The 25,411-nt window shown below is 52.9% G+C and overlaps 2 protein-coding genes across 5 annotated transcripts in view; both read left to right on the top strand.

Annotated features, from left to right (window-relative positions):
* Window positions 1-4,245, top strand: part of PITPNA (phosphatidylinositol transfer protein alpha) — a 36,351-nt gene extending 32,106 nt beyond the window's left edge. The window contains exons 11-12 of the mRNA XM_043903338.1: window positions 631-699; window positions 1,654-4,245. Coding sequence (XP_043759273.1) covers window positions 631-675 — 45 coding nt within the window. The 3' untranslated portion in view covers window positions 676-699; window positions 1,654-4,245. The remainder of the gene's footprint in view (window positions 1-630; window positions 700-1,653) is intronic.
* Window positions 4,246-5,182: 937 nt separating this feature from the next.
* On the top strand, window positions 5,183-24,409 carry INPP5K (inositol polyphosphate-5-phosphatase K). 4 transcript variants are annotated; one of them, XM_043903335.1, is made up of 12 exons: window positions 5,185-5,569; window positions 7,369-7,476; window positions 7,843-7,951; window positions 11,253-11,369; window positions 11,711-11,886; window positions 12,505-12,616; window positions 13,267-13,376; window positions 20,876-21,059; window positions 21,917-22,054; window positions 22,309-22,392; window positions 22,560-22,677; window positions 23,090-24,409. In XM_043903335.1, the coding sequence occupies exons 1-12, from the start codon at window positions 5,523-5,525 to the stop codon at window positions 23,128-23,130; spliced, it is 1,344 nt and encodes a 447-aa protein (XP_043759270.1). In that variant the 5' UTR covers window positions 5,185-5,522; the 3' UTR covers window positions 23,131-24,409. The 4 variants fall into 4 exon arrangements, with proteins under 4 accessions (XP_043759272.1, XP_043759270.1, XP_043759269.1 ...); XM_043903334.1 differs by having other exon boundaries at window positions 5,186-5,569; window positions 22,560-22,664; XM_043903336.1 differs by lacking the exon at window positions 5,185-5,569 and having other exon boundaries at window positions 7,850-7,951; window positions 22,560-22,664.
* Window positions 24,410-25,411: the final 1,002 nt, after the last annotated feature.

The following is a 25,411-nucleotide window of genomic DNA, read 5'->3' as shown; positions in this document are numbered from 1 at the left end:
ATTGCAGTTCCCTCTGCCTGAAATGCTCCCTGCTGTGCCCCCCCCCCCCACCGCCGCCCCTGAGTACCCACAGGATTTCCTGCCTCACTTCCTTCAGGTCTCTGCTCAGACGTCACTTATCAGAGAGGCCTTCCCCAGGCAGCTCATAAAACAGCACCTCCCCAGAGCCACTCTCCATCCCAGCAACCTGCAGCCCCATCTGACATGGCTTAGTTTCTCTGTTTTCCCCTCCCTTTGTCCCAGAATGTAAGCTCCCTGAGGAGAAACTTGGTCTATTTTGGTTCATGGCTGAAATCTTCAGGCTGGGAACCGTGCCTTGCCAAAAAAAAAGATGCTTCATGAATATTTGTTGAATGAATGAAAGAAAGAGAGGAGCTTAAGAACTAAACCCCAACACTGAGACGCAGGGAAGAGAACTAGAAATCATGGGCGGTGGGACCAGTGACAGAGCTATAAATAGTGTGGCATTGGCCCTGTATACGCAGAATTCACTTCTTCCGATTTGCTTTGTGTGCAAAATACATGCTCTACCCTATCCACTGGCAGGCTTGAGGAGGAGGAATTTGTACCTGTGGTGGAGTTCCAGCAGCAGCAAACACCTTCCATTTGTCCTGTTTTCTTCCGTTGCAGATGAGACAAAAGGACCCAGTGAAAGGCATGACGGCAGACGACTAAAGCCACTCCTCCCCCTCCCGCACCGTATGTACCAAGTTTCTCACTGAGCGCATCACAGACGCCAAAATCAGTCATCAGTCTGGGTCCTCGCCTCTTTACTCATCCTGCCCTCTAGTCGTAATGATGGTCATGGTACCAGAGAGCTCTCGGGCTTCCACTGAAAGAGATGATGGCTTTCAAGACATTTCAGGGATCCATGTGATTGGATACATATCCACTAGACACAGGGGGGCTAGGGAGGGGGCGGTGGGTGAGAATCAAAGCTTATCTGCACCTAATTACTCTTCCGCCCGTGAGTGGAGCCATTTCAAGTGGAAGCTGGTCTTCTGGTTGCTCCTTTACCCCCTGGACCAGAGCCGTTCTCTGCTCCTCCCTTGGAAAATTCGCTGGCCAGACAGCTTTTCCTAGTGGTCCTTGTTGGGTCTGGTGCTTCATTTCCTCCCTCTTTGTACCCTCTGATCTCAGACTGTCCCCATCAGAGACACCATCTTTCAGGTACTGGGAGAGTATTTCTGCTCAGGTCATAGACCAGGCTGGGATGTCCCTTGTTTCACGTGGTCACCTTTCCCAAGATCCTTCCTTCTGTCAGCTCCCAGAGCCTCCAGACTTGCTCTTAATGCAGCAGTTCGGAGGGGCTTAGGCATGGAACAAAAGGCCTGGCCCTGCTCCCCATCTGGCTCTGAGAAAAAATAATGTTATCCAATAAAACCTGGCTGCTCTCTAGCATGATGGGGCCTGGGACCTCACCCGCTGTGACACGAACCTCTGCTTGCTTTTCCTGCCCTGCATGCTTGAGGAGAACTTCCGGGAGATAAAACTGTAGGACAGAATGGGTTGTGGTGATGCCAGCTTCTTGTCACTGCTCGGACCTTAGTTTCCTCTCTCTCTTCACCCCCCACCACACCGCCTGGTATCCTTCCTCCTTTTGAAATTCCCCCGTCAGTGATTTACAGTGTTTCTATTTTATTTCTCTTCCAGTTTTGCAAGGCAGTGGTCAACAGGAAGGCCCAGCAGCTCCACGCTCCTGAGTGACAGGCCATCTTCGGACGCAGCCTTTCTGTGCCCATTCTTCAGGCAACTCTGACCCCTTACCGTAGCTAATTCTAGATGCCCTTTACTATTGTGAACAAATAGACCGTCTGGTATTATGAAGCCCGCGTGAGCGGGAACCTGCCCCTCTGAGATACGTGGCGTTGTAGGTGGCTGTATTTACAGCTCCTTCCTCTCCAACCATTGTGTTCTTGACCCATTTCTGTGTGCCCTCCCCCCTCCCCTTTATTTCCAAGTGACATTTTTAGTCTTTGAAAATAGCTACCTTTTGTGATGTGGTGATTTAAACGATTTACTTTGTTTTCAACCTTGGGATAAACTGAAGTGTTTGGCTTCCTGGGCAGGTCTTTGCAATTTTGAGTGCTCACATGGGGAGAGGGAGAAATAGATTTGTTTCCCCCCCAGTTCCACAGAACATCAGTGTGGCTTCATAACTCTGATCTCTGCTCCCAGGAACCCACTGTTAGGAGCGCTCTAGGCACCATGGAAGTACCCAAGGCCCAGCCAGTCTGTTTTGAAAATTAAACAACAGATAACCCCTGCCCCAGGCATCGCATCTCTGGTCACTAGTCTTAGAAATACCTATGGCTCCTTGGACCTCCTGTTGCCCACTCTGTCTGAATCTCTGCAGAGCCTGTAATATGCCCGGGTCAACTCTACCTGGAGGGGACTGTCCCGCGTGGCCCTTAGAATTGAGTCTGCCCCATGTATGCCTAATAGTGTGCCCCCCCCTCCCCGCTGTCCCCAGGCGCTCTGTATGTCCACACTCTTCACACTCTTCTTCCCTTTTGGGCTGGTGCTGCCACTCAGCAATAACCCCCTCCTCTCTGTGCTTTCTAGATTCCTGTCCTCTGTCTGAGGCTGATCAGGACACAAGGGGTCTTGATCTTTTCATGCTGCACAAAACAAGCATGCAAAAAGCTTTTTCCCAGAACACGTTCCCCCCTCTTCTCCAGTGGCCAGAAAAGAATTTGGGGATCAAGAACTCAGCTTGTCTTGCCCCCATGCTGAGTTCTGCCCTGGACAATCAAGAGCCAGTAGTGATCTCAGTGGCGAATTCTACCAAAGTTGGCTGGTGTGAAAGTCCAGGCCTGCGGGGGAGCAGAGGCTGCTGAGGGCTTCCTAGTTGCCTGTGACTTGGCAACGCTGGAGTACGCCTTCCCAGTGGGAGAATCTGAGATAGCCGTGGTGTCACTTGACATCTCCCAAGCCTTGTGAAGTCTGTTGGCCAAGTGTGCAGTGACTCAAGCTAACGAGAGACCAAATCTCTGTTGGGGGAATGATAAGCAGAATGGGATGATCTGTCCTTAGGTTTTTGTCAGTTTGTTTTGCCTTACTGATTTCTAAGTGCAATAAGGGAGTGTCACGCCTGGGACTTCCTGATGGCTGCTTCCCTGTGGCCCCCCTGGGGCAAGGGAGGGGGGACAGGTTCAGCGTGGTTAGCTCCTGCCTTCACTGAGTCCGCTCTGGGACCACGAGATACCCCATCACACCTTCCTTTTAGTCTCCACACCTTGTGGGGTCTATAGTAATGGATCTGGGGCAGTTCAGTTGGTTATTAGCAGCCCAACTGCTGGTCGCATTTATTTGACAGGGAAAGTTGAAGTGGCATTCCTACTGGAGAAAAATGTAAATGTTTTCCTACAAGTTCTGTAATAGCTGTAATTATATTTGTGCTTAAAGCTTTCCCTTCTTTCACTCATCAACTAAGTGAAGTCCAGATGTGCGTTAGCCTGGGAGAAACAAGCAGTGATAATGTAAGCCGACTATTGTTTACGCGGTTTAAGGGTCAGCAGATGTTGGGTCTCCTTCCTTCAGTTCTTCTCTGAGATTCATACATATCACTCCAACTTGGGGAGGAGCGGGGCTTGCTCTTTGTGGGCCTTTTCTCTAGCTCCACCCACCTCCACCTGTTGCCCCAGTTCAGCCTCCACGTGAGCCGAACTAGAATTTTCAGAGGTCAGCTGGATCTGGGGCTCTAGTCCACATCAGCGCAAGGAGGGATGAGCCTGGTCTGTTCTGTCCCCGTGGAGAGTGTCGCTGCTGGGCAATGATACCTTTTAAGTACCTCCCTTCCCTTCTTACTCACCCTGCCCGAACTGACTAGCACTCAGAGGGGCTTAGGATGCAAAGGTCAGCTCCAAGGGTAGTCTTTGAGGATGTGCCATGCCCCTTCAGACCAGCTGCTTCCATCAGATTTCCAGGGCCACAGTCCCAGTTGGAAGCAGCGGTGCCTCTGGGGGAGGAGGGGTGCTGGGCTCTGGCCTTCTCACGGAGAGACGTAGGGGACAGGGTCAGTACTGTGGGCATGTGTGTATCTTCCCCAATTCTCTTACAGTCCCTGCTGGGACTCCCTGACTTATTTTGGTTGGTTCCTAGTGCTACTTCTTTTACAAAATACACTTTGTAGACCTAATTAGATTACTTTGTTTATTTAATGTGAGTTTGTGCCTTTTTGTCTCAATCTTCCAATACAGGTATATTGGGGGAAAAAGCAGTCTAATAAAATCCTAGACAGAGCTGTCTGGAGTCCAGCTTATTGGTGATGTTCTCATGTCCATTTTACAACTTATATATCCTCAAACTCTTGCTGATATCCCCCATTTTACCAGGGAACGATAAGAAAGATCCAAGGTACCTCTAGAACCTTGTGGTACCTTGTGTACCACAAAGTACCTTGTGGCACATGGATTTCTGTAAACTAAGACAATCGCTCATCATCTTACTTATACAAACATCACATACCTGAAAGTATTGGGGCCATTTTCCACTGGTAGTATTTGCTTCTTGCTTTTGTCTCCCCTACTCTCCACATCCCCCTTTATCCTTCCTACCAAGCAATACATTTATTTAAGGGAGTTCGTACCCTGGCTTCTGGGTCTGAACCTTACGAAGCTTGTTTGTAAAACTGTCCTGCATTTTTCTTGGGAGAGTCATGGTTCTCATCAGATCTTCAAAGGAATCCCATGCACGGTCCTGCCCCGCACCCCAAAAAAGACTAACGAATCAGTGATTTGAAGGAAATCATCATCTTTGGCACAGTAAATAATCTTCATGTTTGGGCGTAGAGGTATTGACTTATTTTTCGTTCACCAATGGCTTATTTTCTGAGTCCAGAAGCCCCTAGAAAATGTCCAAGGTGTAACAGTCTGCACGGGTTTGGAAAGAGGAAAACACTGAAGGTTGGAAGTGGAGAATGGAGGCGCTCAGTGGCCTAGAGGAGGGAGGTTACCTGTAGCTGGGGGGTAAGAGCGGATTACAGGTCGTACAGTGGCTGGCTGCGTCCCATCCGGCTCGCCCTCTGCCCCTCCGGGCGTTGGGAACCTGCAGAGATCGGTGCCCTAGAACCCAGACACCCCAGTGAAAAGGGATGCGCCGGGGAGAGCGTGCCGTCGACTTCCGCCGGAAGACAGCCCCTCCCGGCCAGCCTTGCGCGGGGCAGCCTGGGAGCCTCGGGGGCGGAGCCTGGGCCGCCGCGCCCCGCGGGCCGGGCAGTGTTGCGTCGGGTTCTGCTGCTACGGGGACACGCCTCTCTTACGTCCCCAGTCCCCGAGGCCACTTTCCCTTCGCCTTGCCCCGTTTCGCGCTCCTTGGAGAGTCCTGCCTCTTCCTGCGGACCCGCCACCCAGAGTTCTCCGTGCGCCCCGGCCCCGCCTCTTACGGAAGCCGAATCGAAGGATCGGAATCCGGAAGAAAAACAATCGGGAGTGTGAGCGGACCGGCACCTGCTTCCCAGAGAGAGCCGATCGGGCCAGGACCGGCGAGGTGCAAGCCGGCCGGGCCACTGCGTGGGGACGATGGAGGCCATGAACCCACGGACCGAGCCGAGATGCAGGACGCTCAGGTGAGGAAGGCGACTGCGGGCAGGCCGGCTGCCCGGGGAGGGATCGCTACCTCCAACCCAGTTAGTGCTGCGGGTCTGGGCCAGAACCGGACTGGGAGAGAAGGGGCCAGACCTGTAGGTTGCTTCTAGTTCAGAGGCCTCTCACATTCTCCCAGGCCAGTATCTAAGAGGGCTATGTTGGGTTCAAACCCTGCGCCTCCTGCAAACTCAGGCCGCCAAGCTCTTACCCACTTCGGCGCCCCTAGCAGGTGTCCCAGTTAGATTCTGGAGTAGGGAGCAGTGTTAGGCTGTTTGAAGTTAAAGCTATAACAAAGCATTCTCCCCTTAGGTCTAGAGTAGAAACCTTGTTCTTTAGATCAGCATATACATCATGAGATCTGCCTGATCCCGTTATGACCTGAAATCCACAATCAGATTTAGATAAGATCCTTTAGTGAAGTGATAATAGCTTGGTCTCATGCTTGCTCTTTAACGACGCTAATCACCAACTTAGTGCCAGTCACGATGCAAGGATTTGCTGGTAATCATGGGACCTAACAGTGGGAACAAGAAATCCCGGCTCTGGAGGTCCCTGGGAAAACAAGGAGCCTTGCCGTGAAAAAGCTCCTTTTAATCCTCCGTTGGACAGCAGGGGGAGATCGTAAACAAACGAAGGGGCAGAACCTCTGGCTGAGTGCCTGCGAAGGTGGTTTTCCTATTGTTTTGTTGATGTTCGGAGGGAGGGGCAGGAAGCTGCTTTAAGTTGGCCAAGAATTTCTTCAGGTTGTGCTTTTTAGAACTCGAACCTCTAAGAACAGGGATCTGGTGGAGAAAAGATGTTTGGGGAAATCCTGCCCTTTTCTTCTTGTCCCCATTCAAAATCTTCTGCTGTTACAGATCCTCCTCCTTACGGTGTGCCTAGGACTTCCCTGGGGCTTGCTGGCTCTCTTGGTCTCTGTGGGGTTTTAGCCCCTGCCTGCTGTGTACTCGGCACAGTCTGGGGGCTTCCCAGGAGCGCTGCTGTAACTGTTCAAATGAAGAGATTTTCAAGTCTCTCTTTCCCCTGAGCCTCTGAGGAAGCCAGTGTTATTGAGAGCTGCTGATTAGATCTGTTGCTTCCCTGGGGTTTATATGAAGCTGCGTTGGATGTTATCCAACTGATGGTTTTTCCTAAAATTGGGTAGACTCTTGGGAAAGATGTTGGGAAACCTGTTATGTAGAATCTTGTTAGCCTCTCTGAAATGCTTGGCAGAATTGGTTGTGCTCCAGGGATGGGTGAGGAAGGAAAGGTGGTGCCCTTATCTGTTATTTTTTAAATTCCCCTGTCTTGCTGTGCTCAGGCCTCTCACAAGGTGAAAACTGAGCGTCCAGAATCTTTCTGGTGGTCCTGGGACCCCATGGATTGAAGAGTGTGGGGTGGGAAGTTGCTGACTGAGCCACAGATGAAGGGCTATTAGAATTAATAAATTCTTCACTGCCCACCCCATTCACACCCCTTCCCTTGCCTGACTCCAAAACCTTCGGCCCCGCTCGTTGGCAGCTCTCCCTGTGTCAGCAGCACAGGTGCCGCCAGCCGTGGGCAGCTGTATACCTGCACGGAGGAGCCAATCCAGGGTGGGCATTTCCTGCTTCAGGGGACAGAGGGCTTGAAGATGAAGGGCTTGTAGTTCAGTGCCCCTGTTCCCTCCAGTGGATGCAGAAAAACACACATTTCCCATTCTGACTACAACAGATTACGGTCCAGCCATTAGCAGGCGCAGCCCCTGGTCTATTACCTGGACGAGGTCTCATCCTCCTTCCTCCATGGCTTCCCTTCTCAGCATACATGTTGTGACGTGGAACGTGGCCTCTGCAGCACCTCCTCCAGACCTCAGTGATCTGCTTCAGCTGAACAACCTGAACCTGAATCTGGACATATATGTCATTGGGTAGGTGTCCATAGAACGCGTCACGCATCCTTATATCTGAGATCAGGATCAGGTAAGCCTGACCAGTCCCAAGTTGTCCCCACGGGGAACCACTGTAACCTGTTCACCCTTGCCCTGGGGTGTGAAGGCCAAGAACTTTCAGCCTGCATCAGAGCCAGGCCACATCTGTTGTCCTGGGTCAGCAATGGCAGGGGGCTGGCGAGCAATAGCCACAGGGGAGGGAGAACCCAGGGCTGGACAGTCGGCCGAGGGCAGTGCTAGATGTCGGAGCAGAGGCAGGGCCCTCCGGGCCGGGGGCAGGCCTCTGATCTGGGCAGAGGCAGGGCCCTCCAGGCCGGGAGCAGGCCTCTGATCTGGGATGGGCAGTTTGCAGGAACTGAACTGTGGGATCATGAGCCTCCTTTCTGACACTGCCTTTGAAGACCCATGGAGCAGTTACTTCATGGACGTGCTTTCCCCTCTGAGCTTCGTCAAGGTAACTTGCAAGTTCATGGGCAATTGGGAAATGTGTCTCACCTCTTATTACTAATCCCTAGTCCTTTGTCTCCCAGTCCAGCTTTCATGCTGTTACCCTTTTATTTAAAAACCCAAACCCCAGTTGCACCTGGTTCCCTGGGGCTCCTGCCTGCCTTGTGTCTTTCTGAAGTAGCTGCAGCTGAGCGGGACCCCAGGGGCTAGTTTAACACCTCGATATTTTTCAGGTTGGGAGAATTCCTTGGGGAGGTGTAGCACGGCTTAGTAACACCTCATTGCCTACCCTACCCTCAGCCTCTAATCTCTACTCGAAGACCCAGCCTGAAATCTCAGAGTATAATAGTAATTGCCACTATCTATGGTGTGCTTATTGGTGGTGTTGTTTTGTTGTTCTGTCACTCAGTCGTGTTTAACTCTTTGCAACCCTGTGTCCATTGAGTCGGTGATGCCATTAAACCATCTCATCCTCTGTTGCCCCCTTCTCTTCCCACCTTCAATCTTTCCCAGCATCAGGGTCTTTTCCAGTGAGTCAGCTCTTGGCATCAGGTGGCCAAAGTATTGATGTTTCAGCTTCAGCATCAGTCCTTTCAATGAATGTTCAGGGTTGATTTCCTTTAGGATCAACTGGTTTGATCTCCTTGCTGTCCAAGGGACTCTCAAGAGTCTTCTCCAGAACCACAGTTTGAAAGCATCAGCATTATAAACAAACTCTTTATGTACATTATTAAAAAATCCTAACTATTCTGAAATATAAGTGTTATACGGATGAAACCAAGACTCAGAGATCATGACAGATTTGGATCCAGATCTTTCAAACTTTATAACCCATGTCTTTAACTACTGTACTTTATTACTGTACTGGTGATCTCTAAGGCTGACAGATATCCTATGACTCTCCTGCTGGTATCAGAGGGTGTCCTCTGATCTTAAGAGACATGCACCTCAAATCCTCAGAGACCCAGAGGTCAGAAGAGACACATGTGGAGGAGAAGGGTTCTCAGTCTATAGGGCCAGTATTCTTTAGGAAACCTTTTTGACCATAGGATAATCTGCAGGAATGCTCTAGATTGCTGGATCTTACTTGTCTGCCCTACACAGCTGAGAGATGAAACACAGTCCCACTAAAAATACCTCCAAGAAGCATTGCTTCTCAGAAATACCAGAACTCCTTTTTTCCTTTCTCTGGGTGATTGGATTGCTTCAGGATTCACTCCATTACCCTAATCTGTCCAGAGGTGCTGAGGCAAGAGCTGTGAATCCTCTGGAGGAGGGCAGAGCCAGGTCACGTCAGATGTGATCCTGCTGCTGAGGCTAAGAGATGCCAGTCCCCAAGCCCTTGGCTCCCCCCAGATCAAACTCGGGCCTCTTCCTGCAGACTTGGAGCTGGCCCCTCTCAGAGGGCAAAACCACTTGTCTCTCACCACCCACTCCCTTCCCAAGACTGGAGGCCTCCTTGTACCTCGGCTCACTGGCAAGGCATCGGTGGGATGGACTTGAGCCAAGGAAATTAGCTCATCCTGTGGCATGGACACAGCTCAGTCTCTCCGTGCGGCCTCCTGAGGTTGGGAGACCAGCCTGAGGGCCTGGCAGGCACCCACAGCAGATGCCCCTCCTTCACATAGCCGAGAGTAGAGTAGAGCCGTGCCTGCAGCCTGTTCCTGAGGCCGGAAGTTGCTGGCCACAGGTTGAGAAGCCTGGTGCTTATCCCTTTTGCCTGCTCCTCGGCTCCCAGCCTCCCTCCTTCTAGTCCCTTCCTTAGCTCCTCCTCCTTCATTTCCTCCAACTAGAACTTCCCCTACAAGTCTCCTGCCTTTCCCCATAGCCCCACCCTTTCTCCCAATCTGAAGTTTTCCTGCCCCACCCCCACCTCCATCCTCCCTGCCCTACCCCCACTTCCCTGCTCTTTCAGAGTGGGCTCTAGCCTGTGGGGCGGAGCTCAGTGGCCCCCACCTGCTCTGTGGGATCAGATTAATCTTGAAACTCTTCCCAAATCTTTTTTCAGTTCCCTGGGAGTCAGTCCCCCCCGCCCCTGGGAGTCCAGCCCTTCCCCACTCCCATTGTCCTATTTGCTTGCGAAAGAGAGAGACCAAGACAGGGGTGGAAAGTGAAGTCGGGGACACATTGGTAGCAACCTGTGCCCAGCCCTGGGTGCTCACGCCTCTGTCCCTCGGTCTTGGGTTCAGGGTTCCCCCTCCCTTGACTCCTCCACCATCCCAGAGCTCCTGGCATGCGGGATCAAGTTTCATAATTCCTGGAAGGCCCCGGTACATGCTCCCCACCCGGGGATTTCCTCCTTGGCCTCTGCACCTCATGCTCCGGAAATAGCTACTCGGGTGGTGGGTGTAGACAGCCTGAAGCTGTGAGAGGGTCACAGGCCCATTCCCACCCCACCTCCACGGCAGCTGAGAGCGGGGATTCTGGCAGTCCTGGTCCTTTGACGCTGCTGTCCAAAGTGGTCCTGCGGGTTCCTTAGTCTCCTTGTGCCTCAGTCCTTCTGCAGAACAGGGACCCTTCTTTCAAAAGTTGGCCAGAATTAGCTGTTTCCCCCAACCTGCGCACACACGTCCTTTGTGCTCACTCTCATCCCCTCTGCGTGGCGTTCAGGGACACCAGCTGCCCATAGTGTGTATTATTTTTCAGTAGCATTTTCTTAGTTGTTTTTTCCTGAGCTATAATGTATGGAGAAATGAAGTGTAGAGTCTGGTGGATTCTTATACGTGTATGTAGCCATGCTGCCACCCATCAAATCAAGATACAAAGTATTTCCCGTTCTCTCATGCTTATGTCCCTTCTCTGCATTTACTTTCAAGAATCCTTAAAGTAAAAATTAATATCAAGAGCTACCAGTTAATCCAAAATCTTTAAAAAAAAAAAAAATCCAGCATCTTTAAGATAGATTCCTGCTTTATCGATGAGAAAATAGACTTGTCCGGCATCAAATACTAACAGCCCGAGCTGGTTTCTGAACCTAGATCTGGCCCTTAGCCATTGTCCCATAAAGCATCTCTGAAGTTCTTTGAGCCCTTCCATGCACGGTACCCGGGGGAGCTCAGGAGGGCTCTAGGGAGAAGGGTGCCTGGCCATACATGAGCTGGGGCGGAAGAGTCAGTGCCCTCCTGATGGTGGGATGTCTCCACCCCCTTGCTGAGCCCCCAGATTGCCTCATTTGGCAGCTGAGACTCCATCAGCACTGAGATGCCATAGACCTCTGGGGCAGGACATCCATGTGGCTCAGGGTTCTCAAGGGCGCCCAGCACAGGCCCTGGAGGGACATGAATGACTGTCACCCTTCTGTCCTGCAGGTCTCCAGTGTCCGCATGCAAGGGCTCCTCTTACTGATCTTTGCCAAGTACCAGCATTTGCCGTTTATCCAGGTCCTATCTACTAAATCCACCCCTACCGGCCTCTTTGGGTACTGGGTAAGGACTGAGCTGTTTTCTGAGTCAAGAGCTGAGGGGGCCTTCTCTCACTGGATGGGGCGAGGCTGGGGGCTTTAGAGCTGGGCAACTGAAAAAGGGAATGAGTGGATTGAAAAAAGGGGGTGAAATGAATCTTGGCACTCTGTACAGGCCAGTGCCCCGCATAGCTGCCTTCCCTCCTCTGGGGCGCCTAGTGTCCCTGGGACGGCAGGTAGGTGAGCTGGGCTGTGCGGAGGTGAGTGTCTGCCGATCCTGGGAGATCCCACAGGAACTGAGACCATCTGCTCTCAGGCCCCGGATGGGAAAACAGGTGTGTCTCCCCCTTCCTGCCCACCTACCAGGGGAACAAAGGGGGTGTCAACATCTTTCTGAAGCTTTACGGCTACTATGTCAGCATCATCAACTGCCACCTGCCCCCCCACATGGCCAACAATGACCAGCGGCTGGAGCACTTTGACCGGATCCTGGAGATGCAGAATTTTGAGGCACAGGATATCCCCAACATCCTAGACCATGAGTGAGTGTGCTGCTGTGAACTGTGCCCCGACCCTCTCCTCCAGGCCAGCCCCGGCAAGCCTGCTCTGCCGGGTCACTGCTCCCCCGCCAGAGGCAGTCTGCTCCCATCTCCCGCCCTCCCGCAGCCTCTTTCCCTGATGCCCTGTCTGCTCTCCTCTTCAGCTCTGCTTGCCTGGGGTCTGGGACCCCTTCCCTTTCCCTGGCCCCTCTATCCTGCCTAGAAACTCTGGACACTTCCAAACATCCCAGGTCAAGAACCTCATAGTTCCTGAGGTCCCCGGGGAGGGCTGGTTCTCAGGTGTGCCCTGTGGGGGCACCTGGTGCCGGGTGCCCAGCTGGGGGACAGGGAGGGAGGGCTCGAGCCTGCTGCACGTTCACCACTTGCCCCTCAGGGCTGGTCCCTTTGGCTTGAATGGCCGGTGGGGGCCAGGAGAACAGGCCCACTGGGGCCCGCCCTTGTCTTCACCTGATCCTCCCTCAGCCTCTGGCTTTTCACCCCCTCCTCGAGCCTTCTGCTTCCTGGCAGCCCTGCAGTGGGTGGTCAGAGCCCCTGTGGTCTCCTGCCTGCTCTGACCCCATCACAGACCCTCAGGCCACCTGCCTTCCTTTCTTTCTGAAGCCTCATTCTCTGGTTTGGAGACATGAACTTTCGGATCGAGGACTTCGGTTTGCACTTTGTTCGAGAATCCATAAGAAATCAGCGCTACAGTGACCTGTGGGAGAAGGATCAGGTATCTGAGAGGGGGATCTGAGCCTGAGGGAGGAGAGTTCTGAGCCCAAGGCAGGGGAGGTCAGCAGGAGGTGTGGGGAGATTCCCTAGCGCCCGTTCTCCTTTCCCAAGCCTTCAAAGTCCCTGACCCCAGGCAGGGCAGAGTCTAATAGGCCTTGGTTGCTGGGAGTGGGGCAGCCAGGCTTGTCTGGCCAGCCTGGCCTCCACCTGGAGGCGCTCCAGCACCAGGTGTGTGTGAGGTCGGGGAGCGAAAAGGGCTGTGGCCTGCCGACCCTGCCCAGCCCTCAGTGTCCCTGTTGTCTTTCCCACTCCCGACCTGTCTTGCCTCCTGGAGGATGAGATACCACCCATTGGGACACCCTGCCTACCCCAGCCTCCCCTCTGACACACTTCTGCTAGTGGTTGCTAGGGAAATAGAATTCAGAGCCTGGTCCCTGTGGTCCAGGGACAGGGAAGTGGTAGGCGGCTCCCTCCCCTGGGACTCCGGGGTGGGTGGGTGGGGGGGTGATGTTTGCCTTCTTTCGCATTCAGCTCCTGTCCTGGGGATCGGGTACAGGGCTGGGGCAGTGAGGAGCAGTCTGACTGGGAGGGCACCGCCAGGTTTGAATCTTGCCCCACTGCGATGGCAAGTGCCGATCCCTTTTCCTCCAGCTCAGCATCGCCAAGAGACACGACCCACTGCTCCGGGAATTCCAGGAGGGCTCCCTGCTCTTCCCGCCCACCTACAAGTTTGATAAGAACTCCAACAACTATGACACCAGGTGAGGGGGCCCCACCGGGACAGAATGTGCTTGTTGCAGATCTGGGCCTGGGAAGTCAGACCGTGCTGGCCCTTGTGATCATGGGACCCACCTTCAGTTAGAAGTGTTGGGGAAGCAGGACTAGATCCAGCCATCACCTCTCAGGAGCGGTGCCTCCACACCCCTCATGAGATGCTGACTGAGGGAGCTGTCCCAGATGGTCCCAGGAGGGAGCAGGAAGGGGAGCTGGTGCTGGCCAGAATGGGGGCTGGGGCCGGGGCAGGTAGAGCCAAAGGGGAAGGAAGACAGCTGATTTCTGACTGCAGGGCAAGGGAGATCGGGAAGGGACTATACTTCAGCATCCTTCAAACTCCTGCCCTCCTGCCCCCCCAGGGCTTTCTGGTCCTGCCCAGAAGATGGTGGGGACAGAAAGCTTGGCTCAGCCAATCACTGGTGTTAAGTAGTCCTGCCCTGGCTGTGAGTGGGTTGGGTACTAGTTAAGGAAGATGAAGTAGGAGTTGTCAGTGGGGCAGTTAGTGGGGAACAATGCAGAGATAATGTACCTGGTTAGAAATTAGAAGCACAGTTTGTGCTTTATTGGCATGCATGACCTTGGTCATGGTATTTAAGCCTCAATTTTTCCATCTAAAAATGGGGATGATAACAGTACCTATTTCATGGAACTGAGGATTCATTGAGACCACCACAGGACTTCTATGGTGGTCCAGTGGCTAAGACTCCCAGCTCCCAAAGCAGGGGACCCGGTTTTGATCCCTGGTCAGATCCCAAATGCTGCAACTAAGACCCAGGGCAGCCAAGTAAATAAATATTTAAAAAGAAATAAATAAGACCTGGCATGTTAGCCTAGTGCCTGGCACCTGGTAGGCACCACGATAACTGCTGTTGTTGTTTTTAGATTCAGGTCTTCAGGTCGGAGTTTTACTGAAAGCCTTTCTAAAGAACTGAGAAAGGGACAGGTAACCACCAAAACCTTAGACTTAGGCAGTGGGGCAAAAGTAGCTCGGGCCCAAAACCCCTGACCCAATTTAGGGCAGGGACCCTCATCTCTTTGAAGAAGAATAACCCCCTACATGTTACATGGGGCTGTTTGTATTCCCCTAGCAGAATTGTCTTCTGAGGGAGATAGGTGCCCCCAGGGCAGCCCAGGCCTCTGGGATTTAGGCGGTGAGTAGGTCTGTCCACAGCCAGGCCAGGATGCGAGGGGGCCCTGCTGGCCCAGGGCCGGAAGCCGTGTGGCAGAGCCACAATGTCCCCGCCAAGCGAGGGGGGAGAGCGTGAGCCATTTGAGGCGTGTGGAGCAAGACAGAGTGGGGTCACAGCCAGGGGCCGTGCGCACAAGAAGAGGCCAGGAACACTGGAACCGAGGGCCGGCTGGGCCACAGCCCGAGCCAGAAAGCAGGGAAGAGGGCAGGCTCCCGCTGGCCCAGGTCCGCAGCCGTCAGTCTCCCCGGCCATCCATTGGAAATGAGAATCATCGTGGAAATTGTCAGGCCTCTGTGGGACAAGCCAGGCCCCTCTACCAGTTACACTTGCCAGCATGAAGAGAGCTGCTGACAGGCCATGTGGCCAGGCGTAACTCTGCTCACACCCCCGGGTACGGGAGGGAAGGCGGCAGGAGGCTGGAAGTCACGCAGGTGGTGTGGAGAGGCTGAGATGTTCACGGTCTTCCCCAGGTGGCTGTGCTGGGATAGTGGAGCCGGGGCCAGACCTCTCCAGACTGTGCTGCCTGTGATGCTTTCCTCTAGCCCGCAGTGCCTCCAAATTCACAGCCAGTCCTTTTTTTTTTTTTTGATGAATTGTATTTATTTTTAATGTGTATTTATTTTTTGGCTGTGCCACACAGCATGTGGGATCTTAGTTTCCCGACCAGGGATCCAACCCACACCCCCTGCATTGGAAGCGTGGAGTCCTAACCCTTGGACCACCAGGGACCCACACAGCCAGTCTTGCCAGCTAGCAGCAGAAAGGAGGTCAGGGCTGGGATAGCAAAAAGCTTGCCAAGGAGAAGGCAGATGTTACTTCTACGTGATAGATACAATCCTCACTATGACTGACATCGCTGAGTGCTGACCATGGGCCAGGCATTGGGCAGAGGGCTTTGCCCGCATCGCTTCACTTAATTCCTGCTGTATCTTCATTAGGTAGACAGTGTTGATACTGACTTCTTACAAATAAGGGAACTATCTCAGAAGGTCTAAGTAAGGTAGTAACCGAGTAAGTGATGGAGCAAAAAATTTGAACTGAGGTCTGTGTGAATCCAGACTCATGCTTTCCCTTGCCTGGAGCCCAGGAAATGAAGGAATGTCTGGACAGGAACAACAGCATTACAGGGGGACATCACAAATGAAATATCCCCCGCTGGGAATGCCTGTGGTTGGCAGGACCCCCACATAGGGAACAGAAACATTCCTGTGTGATCAGTCTGTTATTCATCCTTGAAAACCTGGTTGAGGCATCATCTCTATTGGGAAATCTTCCCTGACCCTTGCCAGTTTTGCTGAGAGTTCTCTCCTGCTGTTCACGCTGCCTGCAAGCCTTGCACATCGTGCGTTCACTGTGTCTTTTCCTTTTTGCTGTGCTGTGAATGCCCGGAGCACAGAGGCTGGATCTGGTTCACGACTGTCCCTGGTTATGTGGCACAGTGTGCCTGCCATGTGTTTGAACGGGGAGCCCGAGAGGACGAAAGGGACAGATGAGATATTTAAGGAGCAGCCAGTCTAGTAGAGGGACCCACCCAGAGAGAGAGAGCCAAATAAACACTCTCAAGTCCAGGAGCTGGCCAGTAGAAGGCTCCAGAATTCTGTGTGGAAGTGGTAAAAGAGAGCGAAGTGAATGGAGGAGGGCAGCTGAAGCCAGGAGGAGTCAATGAGAACTGTCAGAGAGGCAGCAGGTTTCACAGAAAGGAGGACAGGCTTTCTGATCAGTCAGCAGCAGCGCTGATGAGAGGCACTTTGAGTGGGAATGCCCCGCTGAACAGAGGGACTGAGCTGTGTGCGGGGCCGGTTCGCAGCTTCGCCTGGCCTCGGCAGCGTACTGGAGCTAAGATGTAATGAGAAACGAGGTCGGCTCCGTTACAGGGGAGGGTGAAAGGGCTGAGGGCAGGAAATCCTATTAAAGTCAGGGATTACAGTAGGGTTTTGTTACAGTCCACAGGAACCTAGTCCACCTCCCCGCTCAGCAGTGAGCAGAGGATGTTATGATCAATCTAGGCAAGACTCAAGTCCAGAGTTCAGTGGGACACTTAGAAGCCATCTATAGGGAGCCAAGAGGAAAATGCTCCCAGACCCAAAAATGGAACACATCACTCCTTTGGGGCCAATAAATTGGCTCAAGTTTTCTAGGCTCTTAAGCCTGGAGAATCTTGCAGAGCTACTTGGTCTTAATTTTTAGAAAGTAAAGACATATCACAGGCATGCCTGGGAGATATTGTGGAATTGGTTCCAGACCACCACAGTAAAGCAAATATCACAATAGAGTCACTCAAACTTTTTGGTTTCCTGGTGCACGGAAAAGTTAGGTTTATACTGTTCTGTAGTCTATTGAATGTACAATAACATATCTAAAAAAATGTACATACCTTAGTTTTAAAATACTTTGTTAGTAAAAAGTGCTAACCAGTCTCAGAGCCTTTGGCAAGTCCTCCCTTTTTGTGATAGTAGCATCAAAGATCACAGATCACCTAACTATTATACCCCTAAGAGAGCTTGAACTATTATAAGAACTACCAAAACGTGACTCAGAGACATAAAGGGAACAAATGCTATTTGAAAAATGGTTCCAAGTAGTCTTGCTCAATGCAGGTTTGCCACAAAGGTTCAATTTGTAAAAATCACAATCTCAGCCAAGTATTAATGTAAGAAAAGCACAGTAAACTGGGGTGTGCCTGTCATCTCCAGAAACAGTTCTTGGGGGCTTCCCTGGCGGCTCAGTAATAGAGAATCCACCTGCCAATGCAGGAGACATGGGTTTGAACCCTGATGCAGGAAGATCCCTCATGCCACAGAGCAATTAAGCCCATGTATCTCAACTATTGAGCCTGTGCTGTAGAGCCCATGAGCCACAACTACCAAAGCCCTCGCCCCCTAGAGTCCACGCTCCACCACAATGAGAAGCTCACACCACAACTAGAGTAGCCCCTGCTCTCCGCAACTAGGGAAAAGGCCGTGCAGCAACCAGGACTCAGCACAGCCATGAATAAATAAATAAAAATTATTGTAAAAAACAGTTCTTCTCCTCAGTCATGACCATTCAGCCAAAAAAAGCATCAGTGAGGCCCCACTCTGGTTACACACTGGGAATCGGCCACTGAGGGACAGACTTGGGGGAGACGGGTGCAGTGGAGGAGAGCTGACTCCATGGGCAGCAACATGGGCAGGCACCCAGCTCCCACCTGCACACGGTGACCTCCCTCAGCGTCCGTGTCCTGTAGAAGGGAAATGTGACCTGTGGCGCCCTTCCAGGGTTGGGAGGATTAGAACAGTCTAAGATGCCTGCCACAGGCACATGATGCATGGAGAGACCCCGTGTTTAGCTGTTACCAGGAATGGAGAACTGGGGGAATATATTTATTCTGCTTATTTGTTCCTTTGTCTTCTGTTTGTTAAACGAGCTCCTCAACAAGTTTGTCAATCCCATTTATCAGATCCTCCCCAGTCTCCTGGCTTATAATAAGGGCTCAGTAAAGGTGATTGAGGGCTTCCCTGGTGGCTCAGTGGTAAAGAATCCGCCTGCAATGCGGGAGACATGGATTCAATCCTTGGATCGGGAAGATCCCCTGGAGGAGGAAATGGCAACCCACTCCAGTATTCTTGGGGAAATCCCTTGGACAGAAGGAGCCTGACAGGCTACAGTCTGTGGGGATCAAAAAAGAGTTGGATACGACTTAGCGACTGAACAGCAACAACAAAGATCATCAAAAGAATGAACAATACAGGTGCCCAGTGATGAGTGTGGACCAGGCCATGGAAAAGGAAGAAGGGGAGACAGGCTGAGGTCCTGAGGGGGAAGGAGTGGGGATGTGGTCAGGACTTGGGGAGGATTCTGACCATAATAGGGAAGTGGGGGCAGGAGGATGCCTCGACAGGGAGAGTGGTGCATCCGTGTGGTTCACTACCACGTTTCAGGAACTGCTAGGCACTGATGTCCAAGGTTGGATTGGAGGTTTTGTGTCTGTAGTTTCTGGGATGGAAATACCACATTCCGACATCCCATGAACACTCTTCAGAAGCGTGAAAGGTCAAAACATGCCAGGAGCTCAGAGCAGAGGTGACGTAGCCAGTTACCACTTCTGCAACACTCCCTCAATAAGGTTTTTTGAAGTAAGTACTGTTATCACCCCATCTTAGAGTTGAAGAAACTGAAGTTTAGAGTGATGGTGTCACTTGCCAAGGGCAGAACTTTTTTTTTTTTTAAACTAGATCACTGATTCGTTTTAAAAGTATGCAACTCAGAAATAGGCAGATGGAAGAGATGTGTAGGACAAGGTGTGGGAAAGGGCACAGAGCTTCAATACCTTCTCCAAGAGCACCACTCCCCAAATTCACCAACACAGAACTCTGCGTTAACAGGACAGAACCTTTCACCAACTGGTCTCCAATTTTAGAGTCGAAGTTCACCTCCAGGTCACCACCATTCTGCCGCTATTGCTGGAGAACCATTTTGCTATTGAAGTGATGAAGGTGTGGCAGGAATGTTTGTTTAAAATAGTAAGTGAATAAAGCAGAAGACAAAAATAGCCTTTCAAGCTATAAGCATGTGAAGTCATATATGTTAAAATTAACTGGACATTTTTGAGGAAGGAGAGTGAGCTTGGTTTTTTTTTTTTAGTTGTTTGTATTTCACAAGTACTTGTTTTTCGTTTTCATGAGCGCTTGTTGATGGGTTCGATCCCGAGGTTGGGAAGATCCCCTGGAGAAGGGAATGGCAACCCACTCCAGTATTCTTATCTGGAGATAGTCCATGGATAGAGGAGCCTGACAGGCTCCATGGGATCACAAAGAGTTGGATGCAAGTGAGTGACTATTATACCGCTGAGTACTTACTGCATACCAAGCTCTGTGCTAATGCCAGGCATACACAGGAGACACCAAGAGCCCCTTCCTTGCCTTCTGAGCTCGCACTAACTCATAGGCTGAGGGGGAAACAGTAAGCTACAATGGAGTGTAACAGTAGACGCGCTTGTGTCAAGTGCTTTGGAAGCAGAGAGGTCAGGGCGGGCCAGGGACAACAACAGCATGGGAACTGGGCCTCTCCCTGCGACGAAGGGCGTTCCAGGCAGCAAAGCCACAAGAACAGAGGCCCAGAGGCTTGAGAGGCTCACCAGGGTGAGGTGGGTATGGGGCAGAGGTGGGCGATAAGGTCGAATCTGGGGCATCAGACTCCTGGGCACCTTGAAAGCCACATTTGGAGACCTGAGCTTTATTCTGGAGGCAGTGAAGACTCCTTAAAAGGTTTTTGCTGGATTTGTTGTTACTGTTTTAAAAAAATACACATTTATTTATTAGACTGCACTGGGTCTTAGTTGTGGCATGTGGAATCTAGTTCCCTGACCTGGGATGGAACCCAGGCCCCTGTATTGGGAGCGCAGGGTCTTAGCCACTGGACCAGGGAAGTCCGTCCTTAAAAGTTTTGAAGCAGTGAATCATCTGACCAGCTGTATGGTGTTTCTCATGCCCGTTGGGGAAGCTGGGGAAAGGGGATGGCAGGTCTTCCGTTGACTCTTGAGAACAAAGCCTCATAAGAGCCAGCGTCCGGGGCAGCTTGTGTTGTATGAAGCACGGCACTATCTGTTTTTTGTGTTTTGTCTCATTTAACCATCTCAGTAACCCTGAGATGTAACTGCTGTTATCTCCGTTCTACTGGTGAAGAGCTGAGGCCTAAGAGGGGTTAGCCTGGCAATGACGGGCATGTACCCTGTGGTCATGCTGGCTGGCCCAGAGTCCTGGCTTCACCACACCATGGCTGGGCAATTTTAGGAAAGTCCCAACCCCTCTAAGACCCATTTTCTCCACCTGTGAAGAGGGGATAAATGGTCCTGGTCCAAGGTATGTGGGGAGATTCCCTAAATACTTCCCTTCCCTTTCCCAAGATCACATCTCTAGTTGCGGGGAGTGGGTAGTTGCGGGGAGTGGGAGGGAGCCAAGTTCCAGCTCAGCTCTAACCCCACATTCCAAACCTCAGCCTCTTTGATGTCCTGCTGCTTTTGTTCAGGAAGTAAGAAAGGGTTTAGACGGAATGTTTCTGAGTAAACATTTGATTCATAAAAATGTAGATGAGACCGAGGGTCCTTGGCTGAGTCTGACACAGACCTGTGTACTGTTGTTGGCTCTACGTGGCACGCTCCTGCCCACAGCCAGGCTGGGCTCCACCAGCTCTGTCCAGGGGCATCTCATGGCGGCTGACAGGCCCTGGCGTTAGGGATTCCAAGGGAGCTCGTGGGGGTCCCTTCCTGCTGGCCTGATGACCCTTCTCTCCCCTTCTTCCTTTCCCCCAATCCCCAGTGAGAAAAAGCGCAAGCCTGCTTGGACTGATCGCGTCCTTTGGAGGCTGAAGCGGCAGTCCCAGACCAATTTCCACACCCCTGCGCTCTCAGCCCCCTTCACCCTGTTCCTGAGGAGCTACGTCAGCCACATGGTGTACACCATCAGTGACCATAAGCCCGTCACCTGCACCTTTGACTTAGAGGTAAATCTCCAGGCTGCCTGGCACTTGGCAGAGCCACAGCTGTGCCGGGCCACATCCCAGACCTGCCTGCCCTGGGTTCAGAGCTCAGCAGGTCCCCGGGGAGACCTGTAGGAGGACACGATTGCCTCTCCTCCCAGGTCAGGTGTCTCACTGTTCTTAGGAGCCGTTGCTGGCTCTGTCTGTCAAAAATGTGTTCAAACCCTTTGTCAGTAGGTATCCATTTCCTCTTGGTACTGTCCCTTGGAGCTCCTGAGTTCCATTATGCTTATTACCTACTATGTGAGGTAGGACTTCCTTTCATTTGTCCTAAACCTCTCTGGCTCAGGTTGCAGAGGGAACCCCCTCCTCCTGTATCTTGCCGTCTAATGACCAAGGTAGTGTGGGTCCCTTTGAGCTGCCGACTGCCCTCATGCTGTGTGTCCCTCCACGTGCCTCCAGCTGTTCTCACCAGAGGCCCCCAAATTGAATTTGGGTCTTTGGGTCAGAAGCCATGGAATCCTGAGAGCAACTCCCTGGCTGCTTTCTTCATCCTGTCAGCAGCTCCTGCAGCCTCCCCCACCTGCATACTCCGCCCCCAGTACTTGACTCTCTGCCAGGTTACCCACCCACCCGGCCCCAGGCCCATCCTCCCTCGAAGGGCCAGCCATCCCCCACCAGCCTTTGGCCCTTCTTTCCAGCTGGCCAGCCAAGGTCTGATACCCTCCAGGCAGCCTAGCTGAGAGCTAACCCACCCTGCTGGCTGCCCCACCCCACCCCCGCAGAGACCCTGACCTGTTGGAAGGGCACAGTCAGGACTCCCATCTCAGGGAAGGGGACGTTGCTGTGGGACTTCAACCCCCTCTGACCCCTGTGTGTAGCTGAAGCCCTTGGTGTCTGCCCCGCTGATCACGCTGCTGCCCGAGGGCCCGTGCACCATGGAGAGCGACATGCTGATCAGCTACTCCCTGACCACAGACTTCCTCAGCAGCCCCTGGGACTGGATTGGCCTGTACAAGGTGATGGGGCCCGTCGGCCACACCCCACTGGTTTATCCATGCTGAGGGCTCATGGGAGTTGGGCATAGAGACCACAGAGCTACCCTTATCTACCTGGAGTCCTTGCCTACTGAGGGGCTGGCCGTGAAGGGGAGGAGGCAGATGATGCTATGATGGCCAGCCTTAGAAATGAGACCATCCTCCTCTTAGGATTTGACATGGGTCCTGTGTCCTCCCAAACCACTGACCGCCCACCCAATCCCCCCCTCCTACAGGTGGGGCTGCGCCACATTAATGACTACGTCTCCTATGTCTGGGTCAGGGACAACCAGATCTCCTTCAGTGACAGGCTGAACCAGGTACCTTCCCCCTTACCTGAGATAGGGGTTCCACCTCGCCAGCAGGGGGGGCTTGCCTGAGCTCTCTGTCCTCTGGAAGGAGCAGAGAGCTGGATACCTAGTCACTGAGAGCTGGATGGGGCCTGAGGCCATAGAGCTGACCCACATCTGTCTGTCCTTCCCTCCAGGTATACATCAACATCAGCGACATCCCTGAAACTGAGGATCCGTTTCTCCTTTTTTACTATAGCAACAACCTACATTCTGTGGTGGGGATAAGCAAACCCTTCAAGGTAACAGATACTGGTGGGTAAGAGGAAGGGTGAGCTTCCCTGCTGGCTCAGTGGCAAAGAATCCGCCTGCAATGCAGGAGACCTGGGCTCGATCCCCTGGGTTGGGAAGATCCCCTGGAGCAGGAAACGGCAACCCACACCAGTATTCTTGCCTGGGAAATCCCATGGACAGAGGAGCCCGGCGGGCTACATTCCATGAGGTCACAAAAGAATTGGACACAGCTTAGTGAAGGAACAGCAACAAAACAGAAGGAAGGATAGCCCAGGTGACAAGCCCGTTGCTGGTTCCCTGAGGCCATGGGCCGAGGAGCCCCGCCTCCCCGGAACGATAGAGCTTCATCCATTTGGGGATGGGGGAGAGGGAAGGCATGGAGCAAAAACCTGCCCCTTGCCCCTTCCACTCACCATCTGCTTTATCCCTGCAGATCCAGCCTTTCTCCTTCCTGGAGGAGGACCCACTGGATGAAGCCCAGCCACAGATCTGAGCCGGGCTAGAGTGATCCAGGGCAGAGGCTGGAGCTGGCAGCCAGCTCTGCCCACCACTGCCAGGAGCTGGGGGCCCAGCCCAGCCCCCGGAGGAGGCAGCGGCATCCTCCAGCTCCCAGGGGGAGCCCTGGCCACCTTCCTCTGCTCTCTTCAGTCTAGATCTCTGGAATGGGCCCCTTCAATACAGGTTTTTGTTGCTGAGGTGTGAGTGAAATCAGCTAGTTTGTCAACAGTGAAGATCTAGAGACAGGCCCCTGGATGCAGGAAGGACTCTCCCTCCCGCATCTCATTTCTGAATTTTCCCCACACACTTCCAGCCCCGCCCAGGCAGGCCTGCCAGGCACATGCCCCATTTGGCACAGGCCTGCATTCTTGTCACGCCACCCTGGGCCTTAGGCTGCCTGGGTGGGGGACATGCTCCCATCCGTACAGGCTGCAGAGACTGGTTGGCGCACAGAGCGCTGGGTCCCAGGAGTCTTGACATCTTGTTGCCTGTCCCTTTGAGGGGTGGGCAGAGGGTCTGAGATCCCTGCTTTCAGCAGAAGCCAGTGACCAAGTAGGCAGGATGGAGGAGCCCTCCACCCAGGCTCTCCTGTAGTTGTTGTGGACAGGTTGAGGTGTGTCCTGCCAACAGCACACACATACCCCTACCTCCACCCCCAGCTCAAGGAATCCAGCCCAGAAAGTTCCAGGGTCTGAGCAGAGGACTGCACCCAAGTTTGCTTCTGCTCATGGGTCAGGCTCCATGCCCCCAAAGTGCCCTCCTGAGAAGGGGTGGAAGTTGATAGAGGAGCTTGGCCACAGACTTTCGCAGGGCGGCCCATGCCCAGTCCATCTCATCTGCCCCTATCCTCGCTTGCTGTCGCTGGCCAGAGATCTGCCCTCTCTCTCTGCCCTGGGACCTAGAAGAGGGGGCAGGTGGAGCCGGAGTCAAGACGTTCTGGAGAATCTGGCCTGGGCATCTTCAGAGAGCATTCCCCAGGCACCGTGTGGACACGGCCTGGCCCCACGCCCACCATCTCCCTTGAGTCAACAGTGGCTGAAGTGGTCACCTTCTAGAAGACACCTCAGGGAGCCTGCTCTGTGACCATCAGACCCATCACAGGACCTGAGACAGGGACACCAGTTGCTCTGTATCCTGACTCCATCCTGAGAGCCATCTGGAACTGTCCCTCTGGCTTCTAGCGGGCCATGGCTAGAGAACATGGCCATGTTCTCTGGCTGTTGCATTGCGGGTTAATTAGAAACAGTGGCTTTTACACCTGTGTGTGACTCCTTTGTGATGGTGGTGGGAACAGGCCCACGTTCACGGGCTCCTACTTGACTCCAGGATGAGGGCCCTGTCGTCCAGACTAGACTGTCTGTGTCTGATGAGGGTGACAGATGTTGCCTGTGTGGGAATGGGAGAATGAGGTTCTGGGATGGGGGCCCTCTGGGTCCTGGGTCCCAGAGGGCTGTGCCTCCTTTGCTGTTGGGCACTTCGCTCACTCCTGCCAAGCAAGTAGAGTGGGCTTCTTGGGGCTGAACTCAGAAAAGGCGTTCACTCTGCTCTCACCAGGTAATCCCTCCTCACCTGGCACTCCCTCATACCTTAGTATTTTTTTTTAAATAATTTTATCTATGTTTTTATTTTTGGCTGTGCTGGGTCTTCGTTGCTGCTTGGGCTTTCTCTAGCTGCAGTGAGGGGCGACTATTCTTTGTTGTGGTGTGCGGGCTTATTGCGGTGTCTTCCCTCATGGTAGAGCACAGGCTCTAGAGCGTGCGGGCTTCCGCAGTTGTGATGCATGGGCTTCGTTGCCCCACGGCATGTGGGATCTTCCCGGACCAGGGGTCTCCTGCCTTGGCAGGTGGGTTCCTTACCCCTGAGTCACCAGGGAAGCCCCCCTCACACCTCAGTGTGGAGCCTTGGTCCTGGATTAAGCTCTCCAAAAACATCACCATCTCCTCTCTGCCTCACCTCTCCCCAGATCCCTCTACCCCGAGGTCCCCATGGTAACTTCTCTCTCTGCCCACAACACACACGCACCTGAGGAGCCCACCCCTGGAACTCCCCTGCGTCTTTCCTTCTCACACACACAACCATCATGGGTGCTGCCAGCCTTCCTCTGTAGCTGGGGGAAGCGAGAGCTCAGAGAAATGGTGTGATCCCCTGAGCTGTGGTGTCATGCAGAAACACAGGAATGGGGTCAAGAGCTGGGTTCAAATGAGAGTCCCCTCTTTACCCTATTCTCCCCTCTACCCTCCTCTACCCTACTTTAGGA

This window comes from Cervus elaphus, chromosome 5 (genome assembly GCF_910594005.1).
Source record: "Cervus elaphus chromosome 5, mCerEla1.1, whole genome shotgun sequence".
Taxonomy (NCBI): domain Eukaryota; kingdom Metazoa; phylum Chordata; class Mammalia; order Artiodactyla; family Cervidae; genus Cervus; species Cervus elaphus.
Note: the sequence above shows the minus strand (reverse complement) of the source record. Positions and strands in the feature narration are given on the sequence as shown.

Bases quoted from the DNA above. Each gene is read 5' to 3' on its own strand.
- INPP5K (XM_043903334.1), top strand. From the start codon at position 5,523: ATGGAGGCCATGAACCCACGGACCGAGCCGAGATGCAGGACGCTCAG. The intron at 5,570-7,368 runs GTGAGGAAGGCG...TTCCCTTCTCAG, and splicing joins CCGAGATGCAGGACGCTCAG to CATACATGTTGTGACGTGGA. The intron at 7,952-11,252 runs GTAACTTGCAAG...TCTGTCCTGCAG, and splicing joins CCCCTCTGAGCTTCGTCAAG to GTCTCCAGTGTCCGCATGCA.